The 13,196-nt window shown below is 36.3% G+C and overlaps 1 protein-coding gene across 1 annotated transcript in view; it reads left to right on the plus strand.

Moving 5' to 3' along the window:
- Positions 1-12,389: 12,389 nt before the first annotated feature.
- The window catches only part of LOTGIDRAFT_136727 (hypothetical protein), a gene marked incomplete at both ends in the record, with an annotated part of 25,654 nt that continues 24,847 nt past the window's right edge, over positions 12,390-13,196 (plus strand). The window contains one exon of the mRNA XM_009046927.1: positions 12,390-12,580. Coding sequence (XP_009045175.1) covers positions 12,390-12,580 — 191 coding nt within the window. The remainder of the gene's footprint in view (positions 12,581-13,196) is intronic.

Consider the following 13,196-nt stretch of genomic DNA (forward strand, 5'->3'; position numbering starts at 1 on the left):
GACTTAGAAAAATTGAAATGATTTTCTATCCTGACTTCTAAAATAGAGGCTATTTTCGAGCTATTTTCTATTTTAAGAGCTAAACTCAGATCCTGCACCTTCATGCAAAACAGAGAGTCGGGGAGGAAAATATGGTAACCATCTGTAAATGTGGACGTATATTGCCGTTGCCCCTGTCCGTCGGTCCGTCAACGTATCTCAATAGAGACCATACAGTTTTTATCTGATTTTAATGAAACTTGCTGTGATGATATATATTGATGAGATTAATTGTTATGCTTCTCGAGGCCCTTTCCAGTATCGCCTACAGCATGCTTCCAATCTGTGTAGCCTTCAGTGATGAATTTTTATGCACCCGCAGATGTATTGTGAAACACCCGACATGGAAATCAAAAAGGGGCGTCCCTTGACACTGAAAACTCTAGCCATGGAAATCGATCATACCAACTGTTACTAAAATGGCGACCAGACTTTGCTGGAAATTTTATTCTCTTTTCTAATGTCACTCCTGTCTTTTCAGAGCATATTGGTACTGCATCCGTTGTGTTGCCCGCTGTGGTTTTGATACCAGTGTCAGTCGTAGTAGTGTCGGAACCATCAAGCTATTTGTCTTTTTTGATCAAATATTTATCCATTTTTCCTACTTTGGGTTGTTTGATTCATATGAATACAATTTAGGATAATATATGTCTATTAGTTAGTATTTATAATCAATCAATCAAATCTTTTGAATTTTGAGACGGGGCAGATTACATTCCAGTATCAAACCAATAATTTTGTTACCAATGACGCTTTACTGCAGACTTTTTATGATTTTCAACGAACTCCATTGTATCAAATTATCTATTCTAATCTAATTAAATTTAAAAATATTATGAAAAGCTATGATGTCTGGTTTCATCCTCAGCTAAGTATAAACAGAAAGTTATTTAAAAACAGTTCTTAATTAGGCCTACAGATAGGAATACTTAGTATTTTGTTGAACCATTTCGCATGACGCAGCCCTGAAAGCCATAACCTTATTTTTCGTTACATATAATCAAAATATCGAAATATTCATCATATGATCGACAATGCAAGAGCAGCTGACTGGTGCACTTACTCCACCATAAAATGCCTGACCAGAATGACCACTGTTGGCCATTCACTCAGACTCAGTTACCTGCCGCTCCTATTGACTCAGGAAAAAGAAAAGGTGTATTTTAAAAAAAAGTGACCGGTACATTTTTCTAGACTGCAGACTGCAATGGGCACGAACTGTCAGCGACGTGACATGGCGAGAGTGCTCGTTACAGATGAAAGTCAGGAACGGTGGCAGGGTTCGAGTTTTTCGACGAAGGGGAGAGCGGCGCGAAACTGCATCACAGAAGTTCAGCCGTTTGGAGATGGAGGCGTCATGGTAAGGGGTGGCATTTGCGGCCAAATTACAACACAGCTGGTTATCATCCGAGGGAATGTGAATGCTCAGTGATAATATATTGATGAAGTATTGAGATAACGCAAGGCCTCACACTGCCCGAATTGTTCAAGACTATCTGAACAATACCAACGTCGAAGTATTGCCCTATCCACCCTGTTCTCAAGACATGAACCCCATTGAACATCTCTGGGATCATCTTGATCGTCAGCTGAGACGACATGTACCGCCTCCAGTGAACCGACAGGAACTTGAACAGACTCTATTGAACTTATGGAACAGGATTCCTGTTCACGTTATCCACCGCCTGACAACGTCAATGAGGAGGCGTGTGTGTGTGTGCATGTTTGCCCAGGGTGGCTACACTCGTTATTGATGACGTTTTGCCTGACTACTCTCATGGAATAAACTCTTTTGCAATGAACTCTGGTTTTTTTTTAATTTTGACCCCTTGACTCTTTCTTTGTGTATTGCGGATAATTGAATATTGGTATTACAATGCATTTTCATTCTAATTCAAGGAAATTGATTTCTGTTTATAAATCAATCATCATATATCTCATATATGCCTTTTTCTTTGGTATGTGGTCAAACGAAGTCAGTGAAAACTTTCTTTTGCCTGTCAGTTTATTTGGGGATAGTTGTTCTCAAAAGTTAAAAGAAATGGGTGACTTGACATTAAGTTACTCTAAGTCGACCAATGATAAAAATGTAACTCGATCTTACAGTAACAATTTAAACTACAGAGGCCCTGGCACAGGAAGGGGTCAGGGCATGAAATACAACAATTTCAACAACTTCAACAACTACAGTCGAAGTCGACAAAACAGGTCGAGATACGATTATAAAATAGAATTTTCGTCTGCGCCATTTCATTCATTTCATTTCATTTCCAAATGAGATACAGTTTTCTGCGAAATTACTCTCATTGCGAAAGGTGCTATCAAACGAGTTGAACGATCACCTGAACAATTTTTATCTAATATATTCATTGTACCCAAAAAGGGAGGTACATTTTGACCTGTCATAAATTTGAGAAATCTCAATCTTTTCGTTGGATACGCTCATTTCAAACAAGAGGGCATCAAGTATGTTTTAAATCTCGTTCAAAGAACGATTTTCTGGCAAAAATTGATTTGAGAGATGCTTAGTTTAGTATAAAGATTCATAAAGATTTTACGAAGTATTTATGCTTTTCTTGGAGAGGGTTTGTCTACTCCTTCCTTGTTTGGCCATTCGGCCTATCGTCTGTCCCGCGCATATTTACAAAGATAGCTTGCCAGGCAAGGTAACATACGCCCACTGGCAGAAATGATTAAACAGTCTTTAGTGACTACAGGGTTGCACAATATAGCTAATAGAGTAAAACGTAAGGTCAGACACGATATTTCGGTGAAAAATTATCCGATCATCACGAAAATCAATAGGGATCATCTTCATAATGACATTGACACACAAAATAAAAATCAAAAGAATCTGTAAAGAGTTGTAGCCTGTAGAGTGAGCACGAGTTGCACAATATAGCTAATAGAGTAAAACGTCAAGTCAGACACGATATTTCGGTGAAAAATTATCCGATCATCACGAAACTCAATAGGGATCATCTTCATAATGACATTGACACACAAAATAAAAATCAAAAGAATCTGTAAAAAATTGTAGCCTGTAGAGTGAGCACGAGTTGCACAATATAGCTAATAGAGTAAAACGTCAAGTCAGACACGATATTTCGGTGAAAAATTACCCGATCATCACGAAAATCAATTGGGATCATCTTCATAACAACATTAACATACAAAATAAAAATCAAAAGAATCCATAAAGAACTGTAGCCTGTAGAGTGAGCACGAGCCAAATGTGAACGGACGGACGGACGGACGGACCGACCGACGGACCGACGGGGTGATTACAATATACGCCCATCTTAAATGTGGGCGTATAAAAATTCTTAAACCAGTTTACGCTAATTTTCGACAACATGGCGTCAGATGTAGTTACAACATAGATGATTCTCTGATTATGAATCAAAGTAAATTGTAAGCAAGAAACTATGTATGTCGCCAATGAATTGTCAAAGCTGGGGTATTCAATTAATGAGAAAAAGTCAGTTTTTACACCAAGTCAAAATCTTGAATTTTTCCTGAACACTGTTGACTTTAAAGTCTATTTGACCAACGAAAAAAATGGAAAAATTAACCAATCTTTGTCTATTAGTTAGGGATAAAAGATTCATTACAATTAGAAAATTTTCTTTTTTGGTTGGGCTCATAGTTCACGCCTTCCATGCCGTATTTGTAGTCCCCATGCACTACAGAACCTTAGAGAGGGAGAAAATACTAAATCTAAGATTGTCAAATGATAATTTCGATTCGCTTATGAATGTTTCAGATAAATCATTTATTGAAATTTCGTGGTGGTTAGATAGTATTAAAACATTAAGTGGAAAGGCAATAAGGCCGAGAGCGATAGATCTATGGATAGAAACAGATGCTTCTAAAAGTGGTTGGGGAGTATCTTTCCATGAAAAACGTGTTAATGGCCTTTGGACTCCTGTAGAATCCACTCGTCACATCAATGATCTGGAGCTTTTGACAGTAAAATTTGCTCTTAAAGCTTTCTTCGAAGAGAATATTACTGATTTTGGTATTTTATCTGATAATGTAACAGTTGCATATATATCAATGATATGGGAGGTATGACTTCACTAGAAATCGATTCTTTGGCAATTCAGATATGGAACTCGTGCCTTGTACGAAACATCTCTCTATCTGCTCAATTCATTCCCTCAGTTGAAACTGTTCTTTGGCTGGCGAGTGGTCTATGAAGACAGACATCTTTGTGAGAATTTGTAATCATTTTTTCCATCCTGGCATAGATCTCTTAGCTAGCAGATTGAATAATAAATTGGATGCATTTGTCTCTTGATCCTTTGATCCTGACGCAAAATATGTAGATGCTTTTTCCATGTCTTGGTCATCTATGAAACCGTATATATTTCCACCATTCTGTCTGATTAGCCGAGCTGTGATGAAAGTTTTGGAGTATAAGGTTCCCAGAGCTATTATAAAAACCCCTATGTGGAAAACTCAAACTTGGTTTCCTTTATTAATTTCAGTATTGATCTCTTTTCCTGCTAGGATCCCAAGGCACGTGGATCTACTCACATCGCCAACTAGAGAGAAACATCCGTTGTCGAGGAAGATGATTCTTGTCGCCTGCGTGATATCAGGCTTGCACTCGAAGCACGAGGAATTCATCAGGAACACTCCAGTATCATTACTAGACCATGGAAACCAGCGACTACCAAGCAGTATGAATTTTGTTGGAAATAAGGCGTATTTGGTGTCGTCAACAACAAGTTGAAAACCACAACTAACTGAGGCGCAGGTGATCGCCTACTTATGTTTTATTATGACCAAGAAGGTCTCGTATTCAGTGATAAATACTCATAGGTCCATGCTTTCGCAGACCTTGCCATTTTTAATAATTTTTGTCTACAAAAGTCCTTCTTGCTAACACAGTTATTGAAAGGTTATTCTAACATCTCTCCGATTAGGACGAAGACCGTCCTTACGTAGGATGTATCTAAGGTGTTGAGATATATTGAAACTCTTTATCCATTGAGAGATCTATCTTTGAAGAATCTTACATTAAAACTAGTATCCTTGATCGCTCTTACGACAGCAGCAAGAGCACAAACTCTTGGAGTGCTGGACCTTAGGTTTATGTCCAGCTTTCCGGATAGAATTATCTTTCATATTAATGAAACACTGAAAACCACAACTCGGAGCTCGTCACAACGAAAAGTAATCTTGTTCAAATATAACGATCCTAAGTTATGTGTATTAACTACTTTAAGAGAATATTTAAAACGCACTTCAAAACTTAGAAATCTTATAAGCTATCAGTTTCTTTTAAAACGTATAAGAATGTTTCATAATGTACTATCGCTCGATGGCTCAAAGATGTTTTGTTCAAGTCCGGTATCGATGCGAATACCTTTACAGCACACTCATTCCGGAGTGCTTCTACCTCAAAAGCCTTTGGATCAGGAGTTCCCATTAAAACCATTCTTACCACAGCTAATTGGTCAACGGCCAAAACATTTTATAAATATTATTACAAAGAACAAGACATCGATCAAAATACAGCTTTTCAAAATTCAGTTTTACAAACATAAAACGTCATATAATCTGATATCTTAAATCTATATTAAAGTTGATTGAAATAAAATCATGTATGGTTTTTCGTACAACAATCATCCAGGCCCGTAGCTTTGCTCCGCACCCCCTCACCCCCCCCCCCCCCCATCCTCAGGTAACTGAGTCTGCGTGAATGGCCAACAGTGGTCATTCTGGTCAGGCATTTTATGGTGGAGTAAGTGCACCAGTCAGCTGCTCTTGCATTGTCGATCATATGATGAGTATTTCGATATTTTGATTATATGTAACGAAAAAAAAGGTTATGACTTTCAGGGCTGCGTTATGCGAAATGGTTCAACAAAGTACTAAGTATTCCTATCTGTAGGCCTAGAACTAAATATTTTTCTGTTTATACTTAGCTGATGATGAAACCAGACATCATAGCTTTTCATAACATTTTTAAATTTAATTACATTATAATAGATAATTTGATACAATTGAGTTCGTTGAAAATCATAAAAAGTCTGCAGTAAAGCGTCATTGGTAACAAAATTATTGGTTTGATACTGGATTGTAATCTGTCCCGTCTCAAAATTCAAAAGATTTGATTGGTTGATTATAAATACTAACTAATAGACATATATTATCCTAAATTGTATTCATATGAATCAAACAACCCAAAGTAGGGAAAATAGATAAATATTTGATCAAAAAAGACAAATTGCTTGATGGTTCCGACACTACTACGACTGACACTGGTATCAAAACCACAGCGGGCAACACAACGGATGCAGTACCAAGATGCTCTGAAAAGACAGGAGTACCAGGTGACATTGGAAAAGAGAATAAAATTTCCAGCGAAGTCTGGTCGCCATTTTAGTAACAGCTGGTATGATCGATTTCCATGGCTGGAGTATTCAGTGTCAAGGGACGCCCCTTGTTTCACAATACATCTGCGGGTGCATAAAAATTCATCACTGAAGGCTACACAGATTGGAAGCATGCTGTAGGTGATACTGGAAAGAGCCTCGAGAAGCATAACAATTGGGGTGTCAAAACAATTTCTCCAAGATAACGTTGCCAAGAAAAAAAGGACTCCAATCTTCTTCTTCAAAAACTATACGAGTAGAAATTGGCTTTCCCTAAATTATAATGCACTGGCTGCAAGCGTTGCCACATTCGGTTCTAGTACCGCTGTGTGTGAAAGCAGCTTTTCAACTCTTACTCGTGTTGACTCACCACAACGACGATCTATGACTCAGCTTCGCCAGCGCAATCTTGTTCTTCTTGCCTTCACAGGAAGCGTACCCAGAAAATTAACTTGGACGTATTTGTTCAACGTTTTGCCTTAAAACATACCCGACTACGTTTAAACTAAAACGGCAATGAAAATGTAACGTATTATAAAAATAATCTCGAATCTAAAATACTCCGTTAAAGTCCGTTTCCCGACGTTTAATCGTCTGACAAGGTGCTTTGCTAAATTGCCCCCCTCGATTGCACGTTTGCGTTGTGATTATGATTGCATTTAGGCAAATGTTTGCTGCTGGGGTTCAAGCCTGTACCAGATTTTTTGCTTTTTTTTACAACGATTTTTAAAGTGAAAACTTTCTTTTGCCTGTCAGTTTAGTGCAGTCGTTATAGGAGTATCACTTTGACAAATCTTGCGATAACGTTCTGCTAAGTGCGGTCTGATGGCGTACCTTCGTTTCTGAGACAGACTGTAGAATGCATGCCCGATAAGACTTATTGAGTCAGATAACAAACTACGGGTCTTAACTGGGTCAATTGTGGGAGAAGGTTGGGTCAATTGGTAAGCCAAACTAATGATTGGAGACAAACCTGCTGCTAAGTACTTTTGCACTTCCTGAAAAGCCAAGTCTTGGGTGTGCGCAAAACTTCCGATAGCTCCCCAAATTTCCTTGTTAACTTTGGGAGAGCATAACAATTCACAATTTTGCGGTCTTAGATTCCTTTTAAGGATCACGGAGATGCTCTCCTTGTCCGACATTATAGACACAGAGGCGTTTATAGCTTTTGCTAAAGCTGAGTTTACAGCAGGCCCTGTTTTCTCATTTGTATTGAGTTGGGGAATATCCCATACATTGTTGTTATCTGGATGAGTGATAAACCTTATTAAATGCTAACTGTGGATCAACTCCCTCAACTGAACAATTTTCGTTAATTAAATTTGGAGAATTGCTTTCAAAACTATGATACGGTGGGCTTGTGATGGTCGCCAAAGGTTGACTCAAATGATTCCTCTCTTGGGAAACCCTATCGACATTTGACGCCAAATCAGTGACAACATCGGCCAAAGTGATATGCTTGTTAGAATTTCACTAATCCCAAGTTGTCCTAAGTCATTGATATCCCTATTATTTAAAACATCTTTACAAGAGCGTTTTGCTATCCTTTTGGGGGTGGCAATTTTCTTTTAAAAGATTTAACCCCTACCAATTCAACTTTTTGGGTCTGATCCTAAACAATTCGGCCGTTTCCGAATCAGGTGGAAAGGACAAAATGTCCATATTTTCATCAGTATCCCCCATACCAACACTATAACATAACCTAAATGTTCAAACAGACAACGTCCCGATTAAACATATAACAATAAAGGCTAATGAAGTAATAGTTTAATATTACTATTATTTATAGATACTGAACAACGTTCTAGTATACAGAGGTATACTAGAATAAAATAAAACATAAAACAATATAGCACTGAGTAACATAAAGATACTACTACCTGCCTCTCAGAATAAAATATGACGAGATGCACGTGCGTTGGCTATATATGTCATAGCAACTACTAGAGTCAAGGTTATATTTTAACCTCTTGGGATGGAGATTATTTATGTATTAGTAGCCTCTTTACAGAATTTGTTATTTTATATGTTATTTTAACACATGCAAATTAATAGGCTACGTCATTCCATAAAAGATATTATGTTCGCTTATGCAAGTCTCTAATGCATGGCCGACTAAAGCCGCGAATAGACGAGGTACGGTGTCCGATGTCCGGTGTGGATTAATCGATACAAACGAAAATAGAAAAAGTGAACACACGAGTCCAGAGACGGTGCGGACACGATTCGTTTATTCTATTTTTTACTGTATCGATAACCCCGCACTGTACACCGCACTTTACCTCGTATATTCGCACCATAATGCAGAAGGCCTGATTTAAAGTGTTAAATGCTAGCTCCCCCCTCCTTTCAAGCTATTGCGAACTTCGTACTTATGAAGCGTCGGCAAGATTTTCCCATGAACACATCTTGACCGCCATTAGACACCTTTCTTGTATCATGGAAGTTTGTAGATGAGGCGATTTGATTGGATTGTACATTATCGAATACATCTATTGAGAGGCCTCGACATAAGGGCGGAAACAGGTTTATGTCCGAGTGGGGGGGGGGGGGGGGGCACGAAATATCTGAGGTTTTCTTTATTTTTAACGCCTTTTCTGAAAAACATGCCCCCACCCCTTACTTAAAGGGGCTTTATGCAAATCTCCCCCTGTAGTATGTACCCCCACTGGCACCGCGCCACAATCTATGTATCTACTTGATCGGACTGAATTTGTTTTATAGTTTTAATTAAAAACGGAGTGTACTAATTTTAGACCTCTTAAAGAAATGTTTTTATTTGAAACCTTTAGAATAGCCTACGTAGGATACATATCAAATTTTTTCTGTACTGTATTTTAGACGTTTATTTTGCTTAAATCCAGCCAGTAGTTTTCTAACGCCTCGTCAATTGTCTTATTACAGGGAATATTCGTTATTTCCTTTCGGACTATTTGACGAAGGGCTTCGAATGAATTAGTAATCAAAAGAGAGTTATCTACTCTTGGAAACATATCAGGCAGGTGTCGTTGATTTGAAATTAAGTTATAGACGAAAGCTAGGATTGGTTCATGCTAATTTTTAGTTCGAAATAGCGCCTTTAATTTAGTAACAAACTGTGGAAGATTCTTGATGCATTTTCTATGTCTATGATAAATCGTGTGAATCGGAATCGTCTGCACCTAGAGTTGATGTAAATATCAAGCGAAGTCTGATCAGCGATATGGAAGTTGAACTTGAAGTCGAAGAACTGTTTTATTCGACCATTAGCTACTAACCTACTACTTCTAGACCTACTTGCAATCTTGCATACAATTAAAACAGTTTGTGAATATTTTTTGACAGCTTTAGGATTAAGAGTTTGCTATAGAGCCTATATGGTGATGGTGCTAAAGTGAAACAACCAAACAGGCTAGATAGTTGTTATCTAGGATAAGATCTATGGAGACAATTAGGTCTGCCTGCAATTTACTGTTACTACAGATGTCAGCTTTTTTTTTAGTCTTTAAAAACAATAAGCTTTCACAATTTGACACTTAACATATTATTTTTCACGTGACAGATATTTAGAAAAAGCACTATGGCACAAGTTAAAGATGATGATTCAAGTGTGAGGGTTGCAATCAGGTTTGTATTATTCTGTTAATCTGTTTAATCTGTCGTTCTGGTATACGGTATACAGTGCTGTAACCTATTTTCGTGGATATAAGGATTCAACACTTAATTTTGTCAAAGTTAAAAAGACGAAATTTTTTTTTTTTATGTCTTAGATGTTTCCTCAGATATTCTACAAAATAATTAAAATTGGTTTATTTCAATTTTCTTTATGAATCCTTCACTTTGACCCATATTTCATGAGCAACCAACTCGGCAACGGCGGCAGAATGCGTCACCTATTTTTGTGTACAATGTTTGATCTATAAATAAGTCTAGAAAAACACGTTGTATGGATACCGGGTGGTATAATTAACTTCTCTTAGTATTTATCTTTAATATCAATTCATTATAACTAGTGACAATTCCTTCAAAGAACCATGATTTAAAAAATAAAAATAGTGACTGACAAAATAAGGTACGTAGCGTGATTTATTGCCACTGAAACAGCATAAGAATATGGTCCACTTTGTGTTCCATAGACATTTTTTCTGCTGACACAGAATCCGCTAGTTGATCACGTGACTACATTCTAGCAGACGACACTTGGAATTCCGATTTCCGCTTGGGATTATAAGGAAATTTGGCCGATAAAAAATGGTGACGTTTGGTAATAAGTGAAATCCGCCATTTTACCTTACTTGAAACTACTGGATTCATTCTACTTGCTGATATTGTACAGAAAACCCAAGTTTATCAAAACAAACTAATGCGGAAGTCCCGCAAGGTCACTCATGTAAATTATTAAACATTTACGGAAATCCATGAATAATAGGTTTCCACGAAATTAGGTTGCTTGACTGTAAGTTATAAAGGTGTTTAGTCGACTCGTCTACATGAAAACTCAACTCATCTGCATTTAACTTGTCAATAATCCTCAGTCGCTCGTCTACAAAAGAATATATTGCAATAAATGAATTTGGTACATGCTTATTTAGCCTAAATGCTGATGAATCAATTTCTCATTGAAATTGGTCACTGGGGTTTAGATTTACCAAGTAAGAACCATACCCACACTTATGAATGGTCTGAGGTTTGTGGACTATGTGAGTCGTGATTGTCATTTTTCAATCGGAAAGTTTAAAATTTTAAGACAGGAATAAAATTAGTTTTTTTTTTAATCTACTGTTGGATGTAAAGTTGGTATAATTTCAACCTTCAAATTTGTAAGAAAAGACCTAGATCTATATCATTTTGATCCAAAATCAGATGAGGAAAGTTTTGTCAATAAGCCTATGTTGTCTCCTATGCACTTTAGTATATATTATCTCACTCAGCACATAAGGAACACCTGCTGTGATACTATCTATATATAATAGTAACATTACCTCCTTTTTTCAATAGTACAGATTATAATTAATCAAATGAGTGACAATTATCTTGTTGCTATTTAGTCTCCTAATCTCTTAATTAGTTTATTCAAATTGTTTCAATTTACTAAGAACAAAAGATGTACAAAAATATACATTACTGTCCACTGTTCGATATCACGGTGAATTGCCAATAAACTGTTTTTTCATGCATTGATGTATTGGATTTAAGAATTTTGAATGCCCATTGTTTAAAATGAATTAACTCATGACATTACCACATTCATTTGATAATAATGAAAAAATCTCTCTTTTAGAATAATGCTTAATACATGAATTGTAGAGCGATATAGAAATATTAAAACAGAACTTAAAAATACATCTTGTTACTCAGAGTTTCATGCTATAGGGATGCAGGTTGAATTATATAGTTCCATTGTCTGAAGATCGCATAGCGTGAAACTATGAGTAACAACAACATGTTTTTTAAGTTCTGTTTTAATATTTCTATACACATTAACCCTGGGAAATGTTTTAAAAATACCTTAAAAAGTATACCTTCTTGTATATGAAAACACTTTCTCCATCATATTATATTGTTGACAAGTTAACCACCAAAATTTTGTTAACGAGTTGACATATAAATGAGTTGACTGGTATGAAGTTTACTTCTGGTTTGTGGAATAGAGATCAGCGAAAAATCGGAAATAGTAAACTAAACTCTAAAGGGGTGTAGATTTTTGACTACCATATTAGAATACCAGTCGACTCGTGAACAAAATTCTGTTGGTTAACTCGTATACAAAAGTTAACTCGCCTTCAATATTTGCAGACTTAACTCTATTTCAATATATTCACATATCATCTTAGAATTTTACAATACATTTGACATTAATTATAGTCTTCTGAAAACTAATATGGGTGTTGCTTCAAATTTTACCATCAGAATAAAAGTTTTAGTACTGTACTGTACTTTTAATTTCATCTCTAAGATTTTGTTTATTTTTATTTATTTCACAGAATCCGACCTCAAAATGCAAGGGAGAAGATTGACATGTGTCAAGTTTGTACCAGTGTGATACAAAATGCTGAGGATCCACCACAAGTACAGATTGGAAATGATAAATCTTTTACTTATGACTATGTTTATAATATACTTACTGCACAGGAAACTATATATGATAGCTGTATAAGACATTTAATTGATGGGTAAGAAATATTCGAATACATAATTCTTATAACCGTCACCGAACAACAATGTTTTCTGATCGTCTAGAATTAAACTGAATGTAAGAATAAGACTTTGAGATTTGTTCTCCAGATAATAATTTTTAAGATTTGGTTGTAGTTCAAGTGTGTTTTTTTTTTCTCCAGCTTTGATGTAGATTTGTATGAAGTCGATTCAAAACATAAACATGGTCAGTTTATTTGTTGCAAGTTAAAGGGGCATTATGATTTTTTATGTAGATGACCAAATTTTTTTTGCGCTCAAATTTATGAAAACTTCTTCTGTTCTTATTCTAATCTGAAATTAGAAAAAATAACTCGCCCGATGGGCGAGAAGTATCGTATCTGTTATGTACTGATTGTTTTTAGTTTACTATGAACAATATTATCATTTAAGTTCTTATTTTTTGAATATGCAACTATCATTTTCTGCTTATAGACATGGGGGAATTTCTCTTGAAGGCTCTTATAGTGGGCATGAACTATCTTGCTTGCTCGATTGCTGGTTGTATTAAACGGGACAACAAAGGGTGCTATGCCTACATTATGATGAATATTTAGTCCTATAGGTCCTGCTGTATTCAATGTCTCAATCCAA

Source organism: Lottia gigantea (genome assembly GCF_000327385.1).
Source record: "Lottia gigantea unplaced genomic scaffold LOTGIsca_109, whole genome shotgun sequence".
NCBI lineage: Eukaryota > Metazoa > Mollusca > Gastropoda > Lottiidae > Lottia > Lottia gigantea.